At 44.5% G+C, this 24,113-nt stretch overlaps 1 protein-coding gene across 2 annotated transcripts in view; it reads right to left on the bottom strand.

The window, feature by feature from the left end:
- Positions 1 to 3,031, bottom strand: part of STK32B (serine/threonine kinase 32B) — a 68,482-nt gene extending 65,451 nt beyond the window's left edge. For both annotated transcript variants that reach the window (XM_054999329.1, XM_054999330.1), the window contains exon 1: positions 2,898 to 3,031. In XM_054999329.1, coding sequence (XP_054855304.1) covers positions 2,898 to 3,016 — 119 coding nt within the window. In that variant the 5' untranslated portion in view covers positions 3,017 to 3,031. The remainder of the gene's footprint in view (positions 1 to 2,897) is intronic.
- Positions 3,032 to 24,113: the final 21,082 nt, after the last annotated feature.

Here is a 24,113-nt window from a genome sequence, read left to right as displayed (position 1 = left end):
CAGGGCCACCGGCCATGTGACCATTTTCTTCGAGGGCAACCCACTGAGTTCCACCACCTCTTTCCCCAGAAAAAAAGCTCTGAGTATGACCCTACTGGATAGTTCTATATTGTCTGATGTCAGTTCTAGAATTTCTTCAGCATTCAGCTCTGTATTGGATTTTTGCTAATGTTCTGTCTTTGCGAAGTTGTATCTATTTACCCTATGGCATTGTTTATTGAAATGTGCTTGATATTGACTGTGCTAGTCTCACACTATGTAATCCACCTTGAGTCTCATAAATAAATATGCTCACCACTAGGAGCAAGTAGAGTATTATCCTTTGTCCCCTGGGAATAGAAGAGAATCTGAAAGGCTGGCAATGTACTTGGGACAAAATCTCTGCTCAGAAAAACTGGGCTCTAGACTACAGTTTCCACTTTTCAAATAGGACATGGAAGACAGGCAACCAGTCTTCCAAGTGGCAGTTTGTGTGGAGTAAGAGGGCTAGGGTCCCCAGGTGCCCACCAGTGGTGGGCAAACTCCTGAGGATTTGCCCCCTTGTCTGCCAATCGCCCAGCAATCAGCGGGAGGGGGCAAGCTGCCAGAGCTTGCCTGCCACTGGCAAGCACCTCAGGAAATGCACGCTGTGTGCACACTCCCTACCAGCACAGTGACATCACTTATGGAAGTGGCGTTGTTGCGCCACCCACAGAAGCAGTTCTGTGCTTTGTTTGGGGCTGATTTGGGCCCGAAACTGGATGAATCAGCTCTGTGCAGAGCGCTTGCACGGCCGGCACAACAACATCACTTCCAGAAGTGACGTTGCCACGCAGCCAGTGTGGTGGCATCACTTCCAGAAGTGACATCATCATGTCAGCACTGGAGTGCACACGTGCAGAGTGCACACATGCAAAGTGCACGTGCAAGGGGTTGAACGGCTCCGCCAGAAGGTAAGCACCAGGTCTCAACCCTCCCCCTGGGAGGATAGAGAGAGCTGCTTAGAACCTATGCCTTATATGGAGTCAGGCCATTGGTCCATGTTACCTTCTGCTTTTTCTCTATAATGAACTATTTCATTTCATTGGAGTTTTGTTTAAATGATATCAAATTTGTACACAGGTTTTGTACCGAAGACTATGCATATTGATTAGCTACACAATTTGTACAATGCAGCCTTATACTCCAATCAGGCTGAGAGAAGCCAAAATTGACTCACCTCTGCATGGTACATGATCAGTTCAGAGGGGCCCATTATAAGACTCTTTATCCAGGCCTACCTACCTGCTTGATATAAGAGTGATTTATGGTAGCAATGTCTGGGCTAACAGAATTACATTGTGAAAGAAGTTTGGTTTGAGTTGAAAGGCAACGCAAAGCAGAGAGTGATAAAAAAATGTATAAACACGCTTGATCAACACCAGTGATTTTAATAAGCCTGTTTCTGTGAAACAGGGGTGTCAGACTGAAAGGAGTAAGTGCTTTGGTCTAGCTCCAGGAGCTGATAAATGAATGGAGAGAAGGAGACAGGAAGTCAGCGAGAGAAAGGGAGGAAATAGTGGTCTATTGAACAGTTGCTTAGAAACCATAAGACAAAAGAGAATTGAAGAACTGGAAATGATTTTATAAGGAAAAGTAGAAATCTCATTGGGAAATATAGGGAGGATGAGGAAGAGTTAATAAACAAGAATAAATCTTTATTGGCAGTGCAATCCTAAGAGAGTTACTTCAGTCTAAGCCCATTGATTTCAATGGACTTAGATGGCGGTAACTCCATTTAGGATTGCACTGTTAGCCTATTTAGATAAGCTTCAGTGATCAGCATTTATTAGAAAGTTCTGTCTCATGATAGATTTTCCTAGGACAAAAACTGACAGCTTTTTGACAGGCGGCATAGTCTTCCCCCCTGCATTGTGTTCCCTCATAATTCAACAACAACAGGCCGATCTCCAAGAAAAGGAGTGGATTGAATAGCCTATCTGTGCCTCTGTGGAAAGCTTATGATTGGCAGTTGAAAGCTAGACATAAAGAATAACACATTTTTCTTTTTTTAAAAGTCATCTGCAATTTTAGACACTCCAGAGAACTCAGACAATGTTTCCATGGCAGACTGAACATGCTGAAGGCAGGCTTTTTCTGAGAAGGATGGCAGCTTTGGCGCTCTGTTTTTAGCCAGGGGTTTGGGGGGGGGGTGCTTGAAAAATGACTTAGAAGAGGGGGGTTGTAACAAAGGCAAGCGAATCAGCCCTGTGTGTAGGCCCTTTGGCTGCAATCAGGAAGAACGTTCCCCCCCTGAATTCCAATAAGGAGCTGCAAGAAGGAGCATTAGCAATTTTCATGCCTGAGGATGTGATGTAGCATTTGGTTGGCAATTTAAGAAAAATGGGGTTCACCATTTTTTAAAAATGTTCTGTGCTTTCATAGGCAGTTTCAGTAAAGGATTGGAAACCAATGTGAGCAGCATTCATAGCTTTTCCTCATTAAATTTCCTTTTGGGGGACACTATTTTTCTTTAGTCTGATGTTTAAGTTAACAGGTCTACCCAGGGCTTTTTTTCAGCAGGAACACGGGGGAACGGAGTTCCGGAACCTCTTGAAAATGGTCACATGGCTGGTGGCCCCGCCCCCTGATCTCCAGACAGAGGGGAGTTTAGATTGCCCTCTGCATTGCCGAGTGGCGCGGAGGGCAATCTAAACTCCCCTCTGTCTGGAGATCAGGGGGCGGGGCCACCAGCCATGTGACCATTTTCTCCGAGGACAACCCACTGAGTTCCACCACCTCTTTTCCCAGAAAAAAAGCCCTGGGTCTACCACCATGCCCACTGGCTGGTATAATTGTCTCTCTGTCGGAAATGTACAGCCCCCGGCCACAGAGGATTAGAGAGAGGAGAGGGTATTATAAAAGAAAGTTTTCCTTACCACAGATTGACAAGGAAGGGATGCTCTAAGCCCTGCATAATCTGTAGTTCTCGAAGGACGTTCCGGACCTCGTCTCTCTCAATGCATTTCTGTTTATTCATGTATTTCATGGCATACATTTTCTTGCTGTCTCTCTTCTGCACAATGCACACCTGATTGGAGTCAAAGGAAGAGAAGTTTCATGTCAGTTCTCAAACGGGGAATCACAAAAGGGTGACATATTTCATATTTGGCATATTTAAACCGAAACAAGCACAGATAAAGACTAGATTTCCTCTTCCAGTGCCAGAGCATTTAAAATAATTATTAAATCCAAAATTTGAGTAAATAGAAGTACATTTATTCGAAACAGCTCCACTTCTATTATAACACAGACCCTTGCCTTCACTTGGGAGTATACTATGTCCAAATCACGTAAGTACTTTTGAAATAAATAAATAAATAAATAAATAAATAAATAAAACATTGTGGGAATTTTCTTCAGAGTAGATTGATCTTTGCCACACAGTGGTATGGGACTGGGAAGGTCCTTTTGGGTTAGTTTTGAGAATGGCATTAGGATTGCCAGCCCCCACAGTGGGGGCAGTGGGGGCCTTTCCCACTTCTCGTTTCCTGCTGCTGTGCAGACAAAAAAAAATGGCCATTGGCCCAGCAGTGTGATGTCACTTCTGGGGAAAACCAGAAGATGTCAGTCCTCTCTAGGAATCACCAGAAATTCTATGGTTTGTTTGGAAGTGACATCACACCACTGCTGACGGCTGCTGCTCATATCCCTTTACCCTGGTCTCCCACTAGCCTGGCAGCCCTAAATGGCAACCACCCACACCTTTTCGGTCATTTGACATATAGTTAATCTGGTATAGATCCTTTCTTTTAACATGTTGATTCTGGTATCTCATTTTCCAAAGCACTTTTTGGATGCTGACTTGCCCACTACAAGCTCCCATTTGTTTCAAATAGACTGTGTAGGAGAACTTCCCCATGAATTGTACCCAGTGCTATTCCTCTCAATATGCAGCAGTGACCAGGGATTAAGAGGTAGGCGATATGATTTGTAGCACAAAAACGAGTTTGAAGTTTCAGGGCATAATTTAAAGGTAATTTAAGAAGGTCAAACAATGCACAGAGAATTGGAAGTAGATTTGCATTTCATCCTCAAAGAGATCCACAGCTGCATACAAATACATTGCCTGACTGACTCTGAAAGGTTACCTCGCTTCTAAAACCAAAGGGAAAGATGGCATTTAATCCCAAGGTGATATTTAAACATTTATTTACATTTAGTGCTAATTAAAATCACGCTAGAGGAAAAAACACCACCACCACCACGACCACCACTCTTCTTTCAGTCTTTGTCATAAAATAAATAGGAAGGGATTTTATAAACTGGGACTGTGGACTCAACCACTGCATATAGGGCAGTTTTGTTTGCTGCACATATTTTCTCGTCGTCACTGTATTATTTTCTACTGATGTAATACCGTTTCTCTGCATTGTATCTCCGTGCTATATCATGTCTAATATTCTGTTTTTATTTAGTTTTTTTTGTACTCCTCGTCCTAGTATATTGTTTATAAGAAGCGGCTAGATGGCCACCTGACGGCAATGCTGATTCTGTGACTGAATATGAATTGAGGCAGATCTGGAGAAGAGATAAGCCAAAGCTCAGCTCTCGAGTCATGGCCCTTTCTTACATGCCCAGGGTAATGCTGATCACTACTTTAGGGTTAGGAAGGAATTTTCCTCCAGGTCAGACTGACCAGAACCCCTGGAGGTCTTTTGCCTTTCCCTGGGCGTACAGCAGCTGTCACTGGAGGAGTGAGCAGGGAGATAGCTGTGAATTTCTTGCATTGTGTGGGACGTTAGACTAGATAGCCCTTGGGATACCTTCTAGGTCTATGTTTCTATGTTTTTATTATAACAACAACAACTGCGCTTATATACTGCTCGTCTAGACAGATTAGCGGTGAACAAGTTAGTGTTATTATTATGCCCACAATGCAGCTGGGGAGCTTGGGCTGAGCAGAGTGGCTTACCCAAGGCCACTTACTGAGCTCAGGGCAGTAGTGGGATCAGGGCCAGATCGAAGGGGTTGTGGCAGGGGGATAGTCTGCCCCCAGCGTCACCCAAGAGGGGGCGCTGGGCGCAGCTGCCAGCCCCGGGAGCGTGCGGGTGGCAGGACAGGGGGCGCACTTGCTGCACGCCCCCTGTCCTGTGGGGCAGGCAAAAAGCAGCATGGGTGGCTGGGAGGCTGCCCACAGCATTCGCCTGCCTCGCAGGACAGGGGGCGAGTGGCAAGCTGGCCGCCCCCTGTCCTGTGGGGCAAGCGAATGCTGTGGGTGGCCTCCCAGCCACTCATGCTGCCACCGCCAGCTCCGTGGTGCACCAAGACAGCCGGCTTGCCATGGGGCAGCATGCACCACCCTGCATGATGATGTCACGGAAGTGACATCATCATACAGCACCGGGAGCGCATGCTACGCTCAAGTGGCCAGTCTTCGGTTGCCCTGGGTGCCAGCAACCGTAGATCTGGCCTGAGTGGGATTCAAACCAGTAGAGTGCTGATTCACAGCCGAACCACTTAACCATTAGATTGCATAGTTTTATCCCATGCAATCTACTTTGAGATTCAGTGAGAAAGGTGAACTATAAGTAACCAAACAAACAATTCTGAATGCTAATATTAGATTTTTTCTACAATCACCACCGGTGCCAGGGTTTCTGGTGCCCGCAGCCACTCCCCATGTGCGCGCACACCAGACTGCGTGATGATGTCATCACATGATGACGTCATCACACAGCAAAACTGGGCCCATTGGCCAGCAGTTGGCTGGGGCGGTGCCCAGGGGGAGGGAGGAGACCTGGCAGTTACCAGTGTGATCTTCTTACACGCTCGCCTTACGTGAACACTCCCAGTAAGTGCAATAATGTCACTTCCGGAAGTGATGTCATCACGCCCAGCAGTGAGCATGCTCCTGCCCTTCATAGGGGCAAATTTTGGCCAGTTTTGGCACCTGTGATGGGCGGGAGCATGCCCACCACCAGGCATGACGACTTCCCTTCCAGAAGTGACATCTTTGTGCTCATGCGGAGCACATCTGCTCTGCACTTATTAGCTACCTTTCCTCCAAAGGTGCTCCGGGAGGCTTACAAAGTAAAATATAAACATATAAATATATATTTTAAAAAGCACAGTTAAAATCCTAGATAACACATAAAACAGACTTAAAATCCTGCCTACATTCCGAAAGCTGTCCTAAATAAAGCAGCCATCAGCTGCTTCCTGAAGCTCAAGAGTGAGGGGGCCAGGCACACCCCCACCCCCTGGGGAAATTGTTCCACAATTGTGGGACTGCCACCCAAAAGGCCCTCTTCTGTTCAGCAATCAACAAGCTTCTTCAGTCGATATCATGTGACAGTCAGGAGGGCCTCTCCCTGTGATCTTAAATCCCTGTGATCTCCCTGTGATCTTAATATCAGGGTTACATGCTCCTGATAACAGGCCCTGACCAGTAGTCTAGCCACAGCATTCTGCACTAGCCGCAGCTTCTGGACCGTCTTGGGTAGCTCCAAGTAGAGTTGTCCAGTCAAGATGTCAAGCTTCATCTGTTCTACTAGCAGGTTTGCCAGCTTTCAGGAACTTCTCCCAGAATTACTACTGATCAGTTTCCTTGGAAGAAATGGCTGCTTCAGAGGGTGGGCTCTATGGTGTGAACCCCCTCTTCCCACGTTCTGCCCCCAGATTTCCAGGAATTTCCCAAATCGGTCAGCAATCCTATCTACTAGGGAGGGAGTAGATGTCACACATGGAGGCAGGGCAACAGCTCCTTTTAAAACCACCTCCAGCTTCCTCCTAATTGGCACATTTGGAAGAGGCTGCATATGGGGCTCTCTCCTCCATCAGCTGGCAGCAAAGTCCAACTGCAATGGGGCAGGAGCAATTGTCTGCTGGAAAATCATGGAGGGTTGAACTGAGTATCATTCTAATTCTGAACAAGACACCTGATCCGCGTGCACTGATTTGGGCTGCTGAATTAACTACCGTACACAACAGGATACGGTTGCTGTAGCAACCACTGTGATTTCATAGAATATCTAGAATTGGACAGAGAATCCAAATAACAGCAAGAAAACAGAAAAGAATGCTAAAGGATTCCTGGCCCTTCACAAATACTGGCTGGAGAAATGTATTGTATTGACTTATTATTTATAAATATGATTTATACTTTATTATTTATAAATAAATAAGCAAACGTATTGCAAAAATGTCAGGGATCAGACCAGAAGCAGTTTATAGGAAGTAGAGGAGAGAAGGATGCAAATGTTGACCCAGCCCGTACAGATGTAGTTCACATGAGCCTGCGGCCGCAGGAGATGTCGAGAACTGAATATGTGAATGCAAAGCATGTGGTCTCCCACGGAGCCTTCCCTGAAAGTGGCCCCCTCCTTGCCACTTTTAAAGCCATTTATTCTCTTAGCAGGAGTCTGAAATTAGAAGTGATTGCTGCTGGGAGAAAAACAAGATGGATTTTTTGTGTCACGTCACATCTAATTTGAGGTGGCACTCATGGGGACTTTCTATAGTTTGGGGTGAGATATAAATGTGAAGGACAAATGGATGGACAAATGGATACCAAAATACCTTTTGCTGCTGAGCTGATAGGTTGCCAACTGTGGAGAAATGCCCTTTTGGTTTGTGGAGTTAACTTTCCATGGGCTGCAGAGGGGAGGGGTCAGTTCTAGAGTAGAATGTGATTGGAGGGAGAGCGAGTCAGAGCAGAACTACAAGTGACAAAAGGCACAGATTGGACACTTGTCAGCTTCCCTCAAGTTTTGATGGGAAATGTAGGCGTCCTGGTCTTGCAGCTTGGCTCTCCGACTGCTGTCCAATGGACTTTTCAACCGTCACTGTCCAACACTCCGCCAAGCTGCCTACATTTCCCATCAAAACTTGAGGGAAGCTGACAAGTGTCCAACCTGTGCCTTTTGTCACTTGTAGTTCCGCTCTCAGTTGGTGGAGGGGAGTTGGAAGTTGACAGATGGTGGCTGCAGAGTGGAGGGAGAGATGGCTCTGAGGGGAGAGGTAGATCTAATGTAACCCCCAGTATCAAAGTATCGGGCTTGCCCTGCAGTACATCTAATTAGGGCATGAGTATAGAGAAGCAGAGGGAGATAGAGTAGGGGTTTCTGTTTCCGTTTTATTATTCCTTCCATTCACTGTATATTTGCCTGTGTATAGTTAGAAGTTAAATAAATGAGTTTTGGAATTGATGAAGGAAGAAAGCTCTTCTGTTCCACATAGTCCCCCAACCGCTTGGGCCCACTAGCAGAGGAGGGAGGTTAGGAGGCTGTCCCGCCTAACTAGGACCCCATACAGGGATGGTGGTGGCAGCAACTACCCGGAGACAGGAAAGGGAGGCAGCCCCTTCAGGTGTCTGGCCAGAAACGAAAAGGGAGGGGTTGACAGAGCGGGGTCTACCAGTGGGAGGAAAGGCCCCGTTTTGCCACACTGACTATCGCTTGGGAAATTCCTGGAGATATGGGGGTGATGTTTGGGGAGGGCTGACCAAAAGTTTACAGGAACCAGTGCGGAATCCCATGAGTTCTCCAAGGAGCTTAAAGCTGCACATAAGATGCTCTTTTGTTGTAGCTTCATAATAACCCTCTGAGGTTGCCTGCCATCTTACTCCTACGTTCTATCCACTGCGCTGGAGCAATGGAGCAGCAGGAGGTAAAGGGGGGAAATGACATCACAGATTCTGTGATGCTCCAGGAATTTCCTGTCTTGATGGAAAAGACCATAGAGATTGCAGAAATTCCTAGACTGTTGCAGATGACATGTCAATTCTCGGTACTCACCTAGATGCAACATCACATTGTCTGTGATGCTTCCCCTCACCAGACTCTGCTCCCAAAACACTCCCAAGGATTTCCTGTGGAGGGTCTGTAACCCTACTGTGAAGGATATTAGCTATAACTATCCAGAGACTTTTGAGGCTGATCATGCGATAGATGTGTTTGTGTGTAGCTTTAAAGGAGCCACCAAGAACTAGTTTCTGTTTCCTCTTCGAGTCCTGTCTGGAAGCTAGGCACCCACTGGGAATGGAGCATCCCCCGCCCCTAGCCCATGCTTCCTGCTGCTATTCAACTGGCCAGTGAGGGAAAAAAGAATGGGAAACTGGGGGGAGATCAGGCATAATGGAGATATGATTACATCACTCTCTGTGTGCCCAGAAGTCATGTCGTCATGTTGCTGGATAAAGCCCTGGTGTTCTGGGTGACTATGGTCATGCCTCATTTAGATATAGGCAGGCACTTAAGTAGCCCTAAGTGTCTAGTTAGCTTTCCCATATCAAATAATTTAACTCCCAGCAAGAGGTGCACCACAGACATTTTAGGATTATTCAGGGCTTTTTTTCTGGGAAAAGAGGTGGTGGAACTCAGTGGGTTGCCCTCAGAGAAAATGGTCACATGGCTGGTGGCCCCGCCCCCTGATCTCCAGACAGAGGGGAGTTGTAGATTGCCCTCTGCACCGCCAAGCGGCACGGAGGGCACTGTACAACTCCCCTCCTTCTGGAGGTCAGGGGGCGGGGCCACCAGCCATGTGACCATTTTCAAGAGGTTCCAGAACTCCATTCCCCTGCGTTCCCCCTGAAAAAAAGCCCTGGGTTTATTACCCCATATAGTACACACGTAATACTATCACAGAATCTCTGCTTCCATTCTAAGCCTTTATTATTTCAACATAATTATTCCGCATTCTTAATATAATTCAATCAACAGAAAAAGCATGCCATCCATTATGATAACTACAAAGACGATAAGGAGAGCATGGTGTGAAGCAGGCCTGAAGTCTTGCCAAAGCTAACAATTTACATATTGCTGGCATTGTTTTGATGTGGGAGGACTGGCTGAAATTTATTATTTATGCTATAAAGCAATACGAAATGCTGATAAGAGATAATATTACTGGACAATGTCTAGGAATCTATTTTAATCAATTTTACCTTTTTCACACGGAATGAACTTGGAATAAAGAGGTTTTCAAAGCTGTAGAACAATCTAATTTAGAATTAAAGCCTGGGGCCTGGGGATCAAGAATGACAGCTGAGCGCCACACTTCAGGGATCAGTTCCCCTGGGGAAAATGGCGGCTTTGCATAACGGACTCTATGGCCTTATACCCTGCTGAGGTTCCCTCCCTCCCCAAACCTCACTCTTCTCAGGCTCCCCCCACTAAGAATTTCCTAACTCACAGTTGACAACCATACTGGTGGTGACTTGCATTTCCTTTTTTAAAGGTAATCGGATTGTTTCCTAATTTTTGCCCACTGAAAAGGTTAATCTTTTAAAATACACTAACAAGAACACTTTCTGGGAGGAAGCCCTATTCTGTAGACGTGAGTAGGATTTTGAGAGGACCTGCTTAGCATTGCTCTTAACAACAACAACAACGTTTGATTTATATACTGCCCTTCAGGACAACTTAGCGTCCGCTCAGAGCAGTTTACAAAGTGTGTTATTATTATCCTCATGACAGTCACCCTGTGAGGTGGGTGGGGCTGAGAGAGCTCTGAGAGAGCTGTGACTGACCCACGGTCACCCAGCTGGCTTCAAGCGGAGGAGTGGGGAATCAAACCCGGTTCTCCAGATTAGAGCCCTGCTGCTCTTAACCACTACACCAAACTGGCTCTCATGCCAATGTACCGAAGAACAGATTTATGTTCAACCATGTTAACTGGAATGTAAATAGATTTAAAGCTAGCAAGACCCCAGTCTTGCTTTTCTGTATTTCAGCCCAGGGGGATGGAAGGTCTTCACTTATCATATTTCTCTTCTTATAAAATAAGATGGCACTTACCTTTCCAAAACTCCCCTTCCCAATAGCCCGGAGAATTTGAAAGTGGTCAAAATTAACTGTAAGAAAGAGCAGAAAAGTTAGGCAGAGTTTGTGAGATGAAAACTGGTAAGGGAAAAAGGAATGAGAGCCGATGCCTGTCATAATGTTCTCCATCATCATTGGATGACTTAGGACTGGGTACTTCGATAAAACAATGAAATCTCTCCACTTCAGCATGCAATATTGTGGGATGCTCTTATACCCCATTGTGCATAAAACCTTTGTTATTATCTTGTGACTTATATTCGATCGTCAGAAGTGTTCCACTGAACAAGAATATTTCAGATTGTATGCACTGATAGCCCAGGCTAGACCAACCTCATCAAATCTGGGATGCTAAGCAGGGTCAGCCCTTGCTAGTACTTGGATGGGAGACCACCAAGGTAGTCAAGGATTGCTATGCAGAGGCAGGCAATGGCAAACCACCTCTGAGTGTTTCTTGTCTTGAAAATCCTATGAGCCCTAAAGCAACTGAAACTTGACAGCATCCCACCCCAAAACACCAGTGTGCCTCTGGCTAATATTCAGACCAAGTCAATATAACTGGAGACTTTGTTTAATTATGTTTTAATTTCCTCCTGGAAACAGGCTTGTCATGACTCCCTTTCTATCGTGTGGTTAGATTTTTGCGCCTTAAACCCTGTTGTTCTTACACCCTCTGGGTAGATAATGCTGCCACTAGGAATTAAATTCCAAACTAGTTAATTTAATTTTTCCTTGAATAATGTGTCCAAGTGTTAGGCTCCTTTGTGGGACTACATGGCTGAGGATAACACTGGGATATATAGAAATCACATATTCTCTGTGGTGAATTTAAAAAAAACCCTTTATTAGTACATGAAGCATATTGGTTTCACACTATTTCTTAAGTTTGGTGGTTTCAAAGATAGTTATCTGTTCTTAAAGTTTCTTTACATAGGTTCAGTCTCAAAAAATAATTTTCCACAGAGAATAAACTCCACACAGATTTAGATTCATTCAGGCCTTTCCGCACAGCTTGCTTGATTTAGATAGATTAATCACTCACTCAGATATACAGACTTTCTCTCTCAGGTGCACACAGTTTGCCTGACTTCAACACAATGAATGTTTTCTCTCAGGAGCACAGTTCAGGCTTCACACAGATTGCCTGATTCAACTAGAATGAGAATCCTTTCAGGCTTCCACACAGGCTGCCTGCGTTGCCCAGGATGAATATTTTCTCTCAGGAACACACAGTTCAGGCTTCACACAGATTGCCTGATTCAACTAGAATGAGAATCCTTTCAGGCTTCCACACAGGTTGCCTGCTGTGCCCAGAGTGAATACTTTTCCCTCCGCTCAGTAACGAAAAAAACCCTGCCGTTCAATCTGCCCCTAGAGTTCTGTTACTGTCTGAGCAGATTTCACTCCACTCACACTTCTCAATTCCGCCTATACTCTCACAGTCAAACTAAATGAGACGCCAGACACAAAAAGACACATGCCAGTTTCCTGCAAGTTTTGATGGGAAATGTAGGCTCTAGTCTGACTGCTACTGGCCCCGCGCTTGCTTTTCCTGCTCTGTGCTTTCTGCTTTCCGCCTTCCTTCAAGCTGAGGGGTGAGAGCTCTGAGGCCTCATCTTGCCAGCACCACAGAGCTCTCCAGCCATGGAGCAGCATGTGGGCTGGCTCCCCAGCTCCCTCCCATGCACTCTGCCTTCCATCAGCCTGGGCGAGACAGGTGGGCAGGAAAGGGGGGAGCTGCGGCTGTTCCCTCCAGGATTCTTCTCCAGTGGCGGGGAGAGGGGCCAGAGGACTGAAATTCATGCAAGGGAAGCCCAGCCTAAGAGCGTGGAGTCAGCACCTGTCAAGCAGGGCTGCATTGGCAGGACTTGGCCTCTGTTCCTCAAGCCCCACCCTCTATTTAGTTTATGCCGCTTGCTGTTTCCCAAGCCCTGTGCCGGCACCTATCGAGGGGCACTTCCTTGGAAAGAGCAGATGGGGGACGCTGCAGCCCACCCAACAAAGAGGGGTGGTGGACAGGAGAAGCCAGGCAACCTTGCTGGCGAGGTGGAACGCGGGATCCGAGAGGGAGTGGATGAAGCCAGCTGGCTCCTTCTCAGCATCAACAGCTGAATGCTGCTCCCCACCACTAGAGAAGAAATCTGGCTTCACAATGCCCCTGCCTGGCTTCACAACCCTCTCACGACTCTCACGAACCGGACAAAAAAGTTGTGAAGTTTGTGGAAAACATGGCCCCACGAACCGCGTTTTTACGAACCATGAACTGGCTTAGTTCGTGCATTTTTTAAATTCGTATTACAATTCATGCCCACCTCTAGTCTAAACTAGAGTTGGGCACGAATAGCAATACGAACAAAAAAAGCCACGAACAGCCCAATCTGCTGTTTGAGAACAAGCTGTTTGTGAGGCCCCATTCTAAATGAACAAGTGGTTATTGCAAGCCTCGTTCATTGCTGTTCGTTGCTGTTCATCAAGCCAGTCTGGCACCTGCAATCAATTCCCTTGGCAACTTAGGCAGGGATTGTCTGAACTCTGTCTGAACTCCTGCTGTTGCCCTGGAAACCCCAATCTAAGCCCAATTTAGCTTGATAGGCAGGTCTTCCTTTCAAGTGTGGAGCTCCAAATTTGTTACAAGGGAGCAAAGACCATGGGGGGGGAGGGGGGCTCCCAGCTCTGGCTTAGTTTGCGGACAGTGGAGAGGGGGAGACAGTTGCTGTTGGCATTTTGATAGAGAAAGTGCGTTGGAGCTTGAATTTTCTTTGTGTGTGGTGGGATAGGGATCTACCCCTTCAAGTTCCAGGGCTGCTGCCAGGCTCTGGGCCAAGCTATTACTTATTATTGGTACCTTTCCTGGTGCCTGCTCAGGTAAGGTTTCTGGGAGTGGTGCAGTAGGGATCTTGACTTGGATGATGGCTGGAGGAGAGCCTGCTGGCCCCCACGAACAGCTAACCATGAACATGTTCATGAACAGGGCCATGTTCGTGGTTGTTCGTGAGTACCTGTTTGTGGATGGCAATGAACAACGAACATCATGTTAATTTTTTTTCTGTTCATGCCCACCTCTAGTCTAAACCTTACCCAGTGGTAAGAGGCAGGCAGAATAATCTTAATATTCATCTTCTTCTTAATTACTGTTTCCACAACCAAAAGTCATAAACAGCAAACCATCACCTACTAAAGAGAAACCTAGAGTTTACTGCTAGAGTTACATGATCTTACTACAGGCACCAAAAATTTAGCCACACACAAAGTTACTTGTTTATCTTCATCTCTTAATAGCCAAGAAGATTTAAGAGAGATAAAATCCTACTTAAACAGAATTAAGAATCAACTTAATTCTCCGATCTAGAAATTCAGGATACTCCAAAAGAATATGATCTATAGAAACAATTTGGTTAGCACCACATCTGCAGAGTCTGTTAGCGTATGGAATACCTCAAAATCTTCAGAACAACACTGCTGATGACAAGGCATTCAAATGTATAAAAGCCCTTCTGTACTTTGGGAGAGTTAACTCAAACAAATAATTTGGCATTTTTGTCAGAGGATGGATACCAACTGAAAAAGAAGAAGATACTCTGCAAGCTCTAACCAACATGGGCCATTTCCACACTACTCACCTTCATCTGGAACGCTGTGGAACATCGCGAAAAAAACGTGGAAGATAGCGTCTTCTTGTGCAAGTTTTGCGCAACATCACGATGTCGTGCAAAACACACGTGAGAAGACGCTATCTTCCATGTTTTTTTCGTGACATTCCACAGCATTCCAGATGAAGGTAAGTAGTGTGGAAACAGCCATGCTCTTATAATTAAGATCCCTCAAAAGTCTTTTGGTTAACTTAGTTCACTGCTACTCAAAGTTTCTATCTTATCATGGGTTGTGTCCAAACATAATAATTTGTATTCCAAATATTTATCCCAATTGCTCATATGATGATCCAGCATAACTAATCCAAGAAGACCTGGTTCTAAGTTTCTTAACATTTATGAAGTTTCTGTTTCAGCCTTTGGGGCTGGTTGCCTCTGGCCCAGCTCATGAAGCCATTGCAACCTGACTTTGCCTGGCCTCTCTCTCCCCCTTTCCCAGCCATTCCTGGCAATTCCAAGGCCTTTCTTTTCAGAACAGCACTCCTCATTTATCAGAGGAAACCAACGAGAGAATTTGAGGAGATCCACTAGAATTTGCATCAGGTACTGGCACAGATATTTGCCAAAGCAAAAAGCGACATGTTAAAATACAGGGATGAGATTCCTACACTAGGAAGTTTATTTTATTTTATTTGCAGAATCAGATGAAGAGCTCTGCATCTTACACAATTGTACTACACAGGAGTAAATGGGGATGTTCAAACAGACCTGGCACAAGCTGAGCCACATAGCCCCTGCATTTCTGGAAGCCCTTGGCTTGGAACTGGGTTGTAGCAACGACAGGAACTTTCTCAGTCAGTTCAAGGGCCAGTCCATCCCAGTTACGAGGGTCAGCTCCACTGAAGTCAGGATGGGGCAGCCCATGGAAATTTATTTCTAAATAAGCCCCATTGAACTCGGGGGCGTTTAGTTCTGCTAAAGGTGTGATTTCACTTTTAGGTAGAGGGCCAGACAAGACATGGAATAGATCTGCTGTATTCAAACTTTTTAAGTTGCAGCTACAGAGGGCCCCAATTCAGAGGAGTGGAGGGAGGGAACACACATGACACTGCCTTATACTGAATCAGCCGATCGGCCTGTCAAGGTCAGTGCTGTCTTCTCAGACTGGCAGGCACTCTCAAGGAACACAAGCAGAGGTCTTTCTTATCGCCTAAAGCCCGGTCCTTTTAACTGGAAATGCTGGAGATTGAACCTGGGACTTGTGCATGCAAAGCAGAGTCTCTGCCACTGTTCCCACTGCAATCTAATTGAGCTCCCCCTCCCCCCGCTCCCTGCCCAGCAAATGCTATTTTGCCTTGTGGGCAAACAGAAGAATCCAGGAGGCAGAAATGGTGTATGGGAAGGAAAGAACGAGATCCTCACCACCGGCACCACCGGCATGTGCAGTTATTAGGAAGCAAGTTGCCTGTGGGTTCAGTCCCCTGCTACCTCTCTTTCTGCTTGTTCGTTTCTCTGCACTCTTTTTTCATTTTCCCATCTGAAAATTGCAGCATTGCTCTGAGCGTGAATCAGATGGAAATAGCAAGGCACTTGACATCCTGAAAATGTGGTACATATTATCACCCCATTTTCTGCTACAGTTTAACGTAACTCTCAGCTCTTCCTGCTCCGTGTAATCATGGCATGGTGTCAAATCTGAAAGGCCAAATGAAATTGATCGATGATCAATGTTCAGGCCTGTTTCTGGTGCAATGAAAAGAGTGTTTTGAATGGCCAGGGAATTAAACTCTTTTTTAAAAAATGATGATGATTTGATTGCAAGTCAAATTTCAGGATTCCTTTCAGTAAGGTCATATTAGAAGAAGCATCTCTTCCTCTTCCTCATGCAGGATGGGTGGGGTAGTCTCAATTGGCCAAGACTAGCTAGGAACGGAGTTTGGATGTTTTGGAGAACTCTGTGAAAATGACAGTTCAGCACCAGAGAAAGAGAGAATTTCCATGTTAGGAACAATTAGAACAGAGATTGTAAATAAAGCAAAAGTTCTATGGTGCAGCCAGTTTGGTGTAGTGGTTAAGAGTGCCAGGACTCTAATCTGGAGAACCGGGTTTGATTCCCCACTCCTCCGCTTTAAGCCAGCTGGGTGACCTTGGGTCAGTCACAGCTCTCTCAGAGCTCTCTCAGCCCCACCCACCTCACAGGGTGTTTGTTGTGGGGATAATAATGACACTTTGTAAACTGCTCTGAGTGGGTGTTAAGTTGCCCTGAAGGGGGGTATATAAATTGAATGTTGTTGTTCTTGTTATTTTAGACTATGGGCAATCCCCTTTCCTCAAAAAGGATATCCTAAAGCTGGAAAAAAGAAAGTATGGGACAACAAACAAGATCAAAAGGGTGGGAGCAACTCCCCTATGGGCAAAAGCTGAATTGCATCAGGATTTTAGCTACAAATACTAACTGCAGGAGGGGGAATTATGAGGAGATGGCTGCAGCTTGGAAGGCCCAGGCTGTGTGTTTTGTTGTCTCCTGCAGGAGCTATTTAAAGCCTGGGTGTGGCACAGGTACTCTTGGCTATGCCCCCCCCGGTCCAAGGGTTATTGTGTTCTTTTTGTTTTTTGTCTGTGTTTATACTGTGTATGACGATATTTTTGTTGCCGACTTTGGGTCCCTGCTGCAGAGAAGAGGGATAAAAATACACTTAATAAATAAATCTACTGTGCTAGCTTCTGGCTCCTGTTGTGATTTTTGTGGGCTGTTCCTCTTGGTTATCGTAACCATCCAATTGAAGTCCACTGTTATTTCAAAATTTCAAAGATGCAGGATGCACCTGGGTAGTTTCCATGCTTCCACACAGACAACGTTAATCTTCACTTCTCCAAAAGCAGTCGGAATAATCTGAGAAAAACCCCAGATTTCTTTCTCTTAGCCACTGTCCAAGCCGGCTATCCTGTAGGTAATTGCTGCACTTCGATCAAAGTCTGCACCACAAGTGTGTCTTCAACAAAGGTATTCAAATAGCAAAACTACAACAAAACCTGGAGAGAAAGTAATTGTGCCTGTGCAAAGAAGGTGCCTGCAGCCAGCCTTACGTCATAGAGCACAATGTTGGACAGGAGGAATAAAACTCTGATGGTAACAAAAAAAAAGGGGTTCTGAGTTACAGTTGCCATCCTCCAAGTGAGTGATCAACAAATAAAGAGTTACCCGTGAGGGGGGTGTAGGAAACTCCCATTTATCCAGTAAAGGATTCTATATCCAGCAAGACAAATCTTTAAATAATATTATAGTGAATAATGAAAGTGACAAGTGCATATAATAAATAGTTACAATGAATGATTACAATAAATAATCCTATAATACGTACAAAAGTCTCATACAATTCCATCAATGTTGTCCAAACATGTCAACATGTACTCACTCAATAGCCATCAGCTGTAAACAATCACAGTAGGTCGTATCTGGTAAGTCCTGAATATTAGGGTAATCATGTCTCTTTCTATTTAACTCTTACAGGTGTGCCACAGAAACACTCATACAGCCATCCACAAGTCAATGGTAAGTAGACTTTGGGTATAACTTCTGAGATGATACTCTGTAATAACAATATTTTGTTTTCTTTTCCAGAGTGGACCATAACATCAGGGGGCAGAGTGGTCCATTGCATCAGGGCTATTGAGACTCGTACTCAATAGCCCCCAAACCAACGAGGAGCCAGCTATTATATTCAGTTTGTTTCGGATTAATGCTTTATCAAGGGCATCCACAACGGGCCTTGCTCATATCTTGGAGCAAAATCTTTCAAACCTCAAATGGCGAAACACTGAGGGACGACCAAGAGCTGAGGGACGATTGAGAGCCAGTTTGGTGTAGTAGTTAAGAGCGCGGGACTTTAATCTGGAGATCCGGGTTTGATTCCCCACTTCTCCACTTGAAGCCAGCTGGGTGACCTTGGTCTAGTCACAGCTCTCTCAGAGCTCTCTCGGCCCCACCCACCTCACAGGGTGTTTTGTTGTGGGGATAATAATGACATACTTTGTAAACTGCTCTGAGTGGGCATTAAGTTGTCCTGAAGGGTGGTATATAAATCGAATGTTGTTGTTGTTGTTGTTATGATGATGATGATGATGATGCAAGTGAGGTCTGGAGACAGCTGAAATCAAAACTTTACCTCCAGATAAAGTTTTTATCTCAGTTCCCTTGGAGAAAATTGCTGCTTTCAAGGGTGAATTCTGTGGCATTATATCCCACTGAGGTCCCCCCCCCCAAACCCCACCACCACCCAAATCTTCAGGACTTTTCCTAACCCACCATTGGCAACCTAGTTCTTCTGAGTACAGTATTGGAGGAATGGTTGTGAGGTTTTCTTTGCCTCCTGTGCTTCCTACTTATACATTAAAAGGGTAGGTTAGATGGCAGGGAAATGCTTTTGTATTAATAATGGAATAAATTAGATTCAACAAGCATCTCAGAAACAGGACAACTTCAAAGAAGCAAAGGATGACGACAACTTTGATTATAGAACGAAAAGTTGTCCAAGATGCTCTTGCATTACATATGCTGTTGCCGTGAACGTTTTCTTACACATTTGGAATGCATCTACATATATAAAATCAAATTAAGAAAAAAAAATTATGGCTGCTTCTTATAATCATTTAAGTTTTGAGAGTTCAAGGAAAGCCAGGTGAAGAAAATAAGCGAATATCACACGTACTTCAGCAAGCTATAGCCAGATGAAAATAGTCTGCAAAGATGTTGCAAGGAGGATGAAACAGTAACACCCCCATCTTGTGTTTCCTGGCATATGTGAAGGCTATGCACAGACAGAGTTCCAGTACACATATGCAGGATTCCCAGTTCATTATCCTACTTTGTACTTACAACTACTTATATGACAGACAAGCCTGGAAAATGAGATACAAACAACCCTAGTCTGTCCTTGAAGTGTGAACTTGCCCATCACACAAAAGGTTGCTTTGTAATACGTAACACAAATTATAGCTGTGTAGTAAATTACACATGTTAAGTATTTCATGGAAATAACAGCCAGCCAGCTCCCCTCCCCTGCAATGAAATTGTTGGCAAGGAGTGTGGTAGGTGTTTCCTTAAGGACATGTGAATTAATGTTACAATTCTTCATCCAGCCAGTTTATAAAATGAAAATATAAAGTAGCTGGATATTTGAAAATATTTCTACTATAACTTTCAAGAATGAAAATTGCACAAAATGGTAGGTTTGAGGAGGGAAAATAGGAACAAACATTCAAGCAGGACAATATTTATTTCTGTGTGTGTGTGTCTAATTTCACAGACCAAAACAATAGGCAAGTTACAGAAGGAAAACTCAGAGAGTTTAACTTTGCTCTTTAAAAATGTGCTAAGATCACTAAGACTGGTAAGAGCAATTGACAAAATGGCTACCCAACATCCTTTCTCTCCTTGCCACGGTTGTTAGTGGAAGATCCCAACCTCACTATGAGCCAAGCTACAAGTGTCGCCTGACACAGGTTGGACACTTGTCAGCTTCCCTCAAGTTTTGATGGGAAATGTAGGCATCCTGGTCTTGCAGCTGTAATGGAGAGCCAAGCTGTAAAACCAGGACGCCTACATTTCCCATCAAAACTTGAGGGAAGCTGACAAGTGTCCAACCTGTGTCAGGCGTCACTTGTAGCTTGGCTCTAAATGTGACTGCCTCGGTGAGTATCAGAAGGGTAACTGTTTTACCTTCTTTTCCAAATAATGTCCCTGTCTCAAACTAACCTTTTGATAGGCAGAACTCTCCAAATTTGTCCACTGAGAAGAAAACCCATCCCCCCCACCCCCATTTGCAGAAACAGATAAACTAGTTCTGAGTGTCTTCCTTGTGGCGTTGCATGAGAAAGCCGCCCATTGCTATCAGATATATAATATTGTCCATTGTGTGAGGATCCAAGAACGAAACTACTATTTAAGAGCAAGACCTGAATCTTGCTCTACTACAGACCAGCACCTGAAACTACTATTTAAGTTGTTAGATATCTTCTCTGAGTCCTGCGATGAGCTAAACTACATGAGATGAATTACAGGAGGATGCTCAAGTGAAGGGAGATGCAATGTTAGCCGGGAAGCATAGTTTGAATTTCACCTCTCTCTACAGAGCCAGCAAAGATCACTCCTCAGAGGGTTTGTTAATAATTGACAGAGTTTTTATTGAGGTTTTATTTGCTGTTGCAGTTTATAAAACGTGTCATAAATTTCTCCTGCCGATGGCTGTCCCTTGTAATAGAGATCATTTGATTTGACCAGGGCTTTGAATTTAACTGAGAATGCTCCTAGTGGGATGCTGCCTGGGGGCGGGGGGGGGGCACTGCTGACAGCCAGAATCAAGCAGAGCCAAAGAGCAGATGCTCTGCCAGCAGGGCTGGGGCCCCTTCGCTCAGGCACTGCAGTGTCACTTCACCATTTCCCACCTCCTGGGCCACCCTTATCTGTCACCTTTGGTGTCACTGAGCTGAGTGGTCCATGGAGAGCAGCCCAATTATTTAAATCAAATTTTAATGGATTGGTAATTGCGCTTATATTGTGGTGCCCTAGGGTTATAAGCCTGATTTGAACTGAATTCTAATAGCCATTTCAGCAGCTTTAGGTATAGTCAATCAGTCTCTTTGAATTTTGAACACCAGCTTTTTTGGGGGGGTGGGAATAATAGCTGAAAACTGAGAGAAGATGGCATGATATCATCCGATCTCATCAGATTTCAGAAGTTAAGCAGAGTCAGTACTTGGCTGGGAGACCACCAAGGAAGACTCCACAGAGGAAGGCAACAGCAAACCACCTCTGCTTCTCGCTTGCCTTGAAAGCCCCTTGCTAGGGTCACCATAAGTCAATTGTGACATAACAGCACATACATACGTATGTACTTAATACCTGAAACACACACGGAGTTATCGTTGGAGGTGCTGACTCATCTCCTTGGGTTTTTTTACACGTGCAGTTCCACAAAGATTGTTCATCCTCTCTCCTGGGTTGTTTAGTATCTATATGAAGCTGCTGACTAAGAGAATCCATAACTATGGGGTGTCGCCGCTTTGTGTTCAAGAGTAGTGCGCTGCGTTACAACAGAAAGCTGAAGTGTTGCAAACATGACCTTAGTAGTTTAACATAACCTATAGCTGAAAAGAAGCAGCTTGGTAGGAATGTAGAAATTAGAGATTTTGAACTAACAACAACAATAACAACAATTAATTTATATACCGCCCTTCAGGACGACTTAATGCTCACTCAGAGCGGTTTACAAAAAGTGTTATTATTATCCTCACAACAATCACCCGGTGAGGTGGATGGGGTTGAGAGAGCTTGGAGAAGCTGTGTCTGACCTAAGGTCACCCAGCTGCTTCAAGTGGAAGAGTGGGGAATCAAACCTGGTTCTCCAGATTGGAGTTCTGGTGTATGAACATACCAGCCGGTGTTTCTAAGTTGAGAATTATTGCCATCTCATGTCTGCAAGGAACTCACAAAGGTGATTTTAGGCAAGTTGCTTTCCTTCAGTGCCCCATCCCCACATTTTGGAGATGATAATATTGGCCTACCTTCTAGGTTTACTGGTAAGGCTTTCAGCAATAAAATCCATATAAAGATTTGAAGATTCAAAAGTGCTATATAAATGCCTATCATCCTCACCGTCACAATGTCATTGAATGAACCTATGCTGCATTTCTGCCTGTCATTCATCAAACACTTGCCTTAGCTGGCACAGGGAGTTCTATCTTAGAGCTTTTACTGTTGTTTGGAGTCCGTTTCTCTGACCTATCACTTCACAGGGCTGTGCCCAGTTCTCGTCCTTCTTGGCCTGCTGCCTTCATCCCCACTCCTGTTCATCGCTCTGAATCCCTGAAGCTCACAAGGGAAGCGTTCGTGGCCAACACGGAAAGCAGGCGTTGTCACAGATGTGCTGGTGGGCTGCTGGTGAATAACACAGGCTGTGCCGTTATTCAGCAGGCCTGAAAACACTCAGACACCTTTCAGATACGACAAAAGTTTGTCTGAAGTACTAACTACAGAAATGTGGAAGACAGAAAGAAACACCTTTAGAAAACTTCACAAAGAGGGCTGATGTGAAGCAAGTAAATTCTCAAATTCAGTCGTGATTCTGCAGTGGAGAATTAAGTTCACCTTGATTAGTAAGGAAACTTGTCCTATTTTGGTGGGTTCATTGGAGCTCATGGATCTTCTTTCATGTAGGAAACATCATTGCTATTATATTCTGTTGGTGATTCCTTTCTTTCTCCCTCCGCAGTAACTTTCCATTTTCTATGATTTTGCTTGCTCCAATCCATTAAAAAAAAAAAGACTCGTCTGTTGCGTCAGTTCTATGTTGGGTGGGGCCGTGTGTTGCTACAGTGTGTGTTGCTACAGTGTGCTACATCCTTCTTCTATATTACAGCAGCCTTCCCTTTTTTACTAGCCCAATTCATCATAAAACAGCCCATAATATCATGAGTTTAAAACAAGCGGTCTTGTTTTCTGTTTATTTAGACTGACTTGATTATAAAGCGTTCATCAAGGCAGAAGATAAGATGAAGGGAAATACTGACAAAACAGAGTTCATTATTCTCTCACTTGGATGGGATCCAGATTTAATTGTGAAGGTAAAAAGCAAAAACAAAACTCACATGTGAAAGTGAGGAGTTGTCAGCAATTTCCTGTCTGTGATCAATTTCATTAGTAGACTGATAGAAGCTTTTTTTAAAACGAGGGAATCATTGAGGCTTGATAATAAGCATTTGTTTCATGCAGAGAGCTTTTGCAAGCAGATAGTTTAGAAGGAGTTAAATGTACCTTTTTATGGACCGCTCTCAATAACAGTTTTCCACCTTTGACTCATCTACCTTTAGACTGCCTGCCTGTCAGCTTGGTCTGTTTTATGTGGCATGTTATCATTGTGTTCTTACAAAGTGAGTTCTCTAGGGGCACAGTAATTACAGATTTTTGTTTCGTCTCATATACTGGGTATCCGTAGTCAAAGCTGCCAGTTTCATGGGCTACTTAAATTAGATGTCAGTTTTTTATTCCTTGTACACTCTTTTCCATAAGTTAAACTGTCTTTTACCAAGCTTATCACAAATGAATACAGAACTTTAGTATGTTCTAAAACCAACCCACTTCTGTCTTTACAACTGGAATGCTTCCTTTTTTTAAAGGACCCGGTAGGGTTACACACTGAACTCAACTTTTCCTACATTACCAGGACAAAGAGATTTCAGGCTTTTTGACTACAAAAATCAGGAAGCTGCAGCTCTAGACTGTGTTCAGTGCCATAGTGAGGAAGGATTCAATCCAATGATGCCATCCAGTTGCCTAAACAATCCCATGCTTTGCAAATATATTACTTTTCTCAGCCTGTTCAAAAAAAGGATAAGATTTTGTCTGTTGTACAGCTCAGAAGTAACATTGCCTGTCCAGCAAGTACAATATTTTCTCCATCCCTGAAACCCTGTAATGAGAGAAACGCTGCCTTTAGAATTTCAATTTTTTCAGGGAATCATAAAATGGACCAATTTCTCAGTTGTACCCATGACATATTTACATGGATAACATATCCACCGGGGGATTCAAGCGAGCCTTTCCACAGATAACTCTTTGAGTCTGCATCTGAAATCCTCCTGGTTTTGAAGGCAAAACCCTCGACCAGTGTAACGTTCTTGCTTTGCCTGGACACTGAAATGTTTATTTGCTTGTTCGACCCATAACATTTATCCATTTCCTTAA

Source organism: Eublepharis macularius, chromosome 15, assembly GCF_028583425.1.
Source record: "Eublepharis macularius isolate TG4126 chromosome 15, MPM_Emac_v1.0, whole genome shotgun sequence".
Lineage (NCBI taxonomy): Eukaryota > Metazoa > Chordata > Lepidosauria > Squamata > Eublepharidae > Eublepharis > Eublepharis macularius.
The sequence above is the reverse complement of the archived record's forward strand: the minus strand, read 5'-3'. Positions and strand labels throughout refer to the sequence as shown.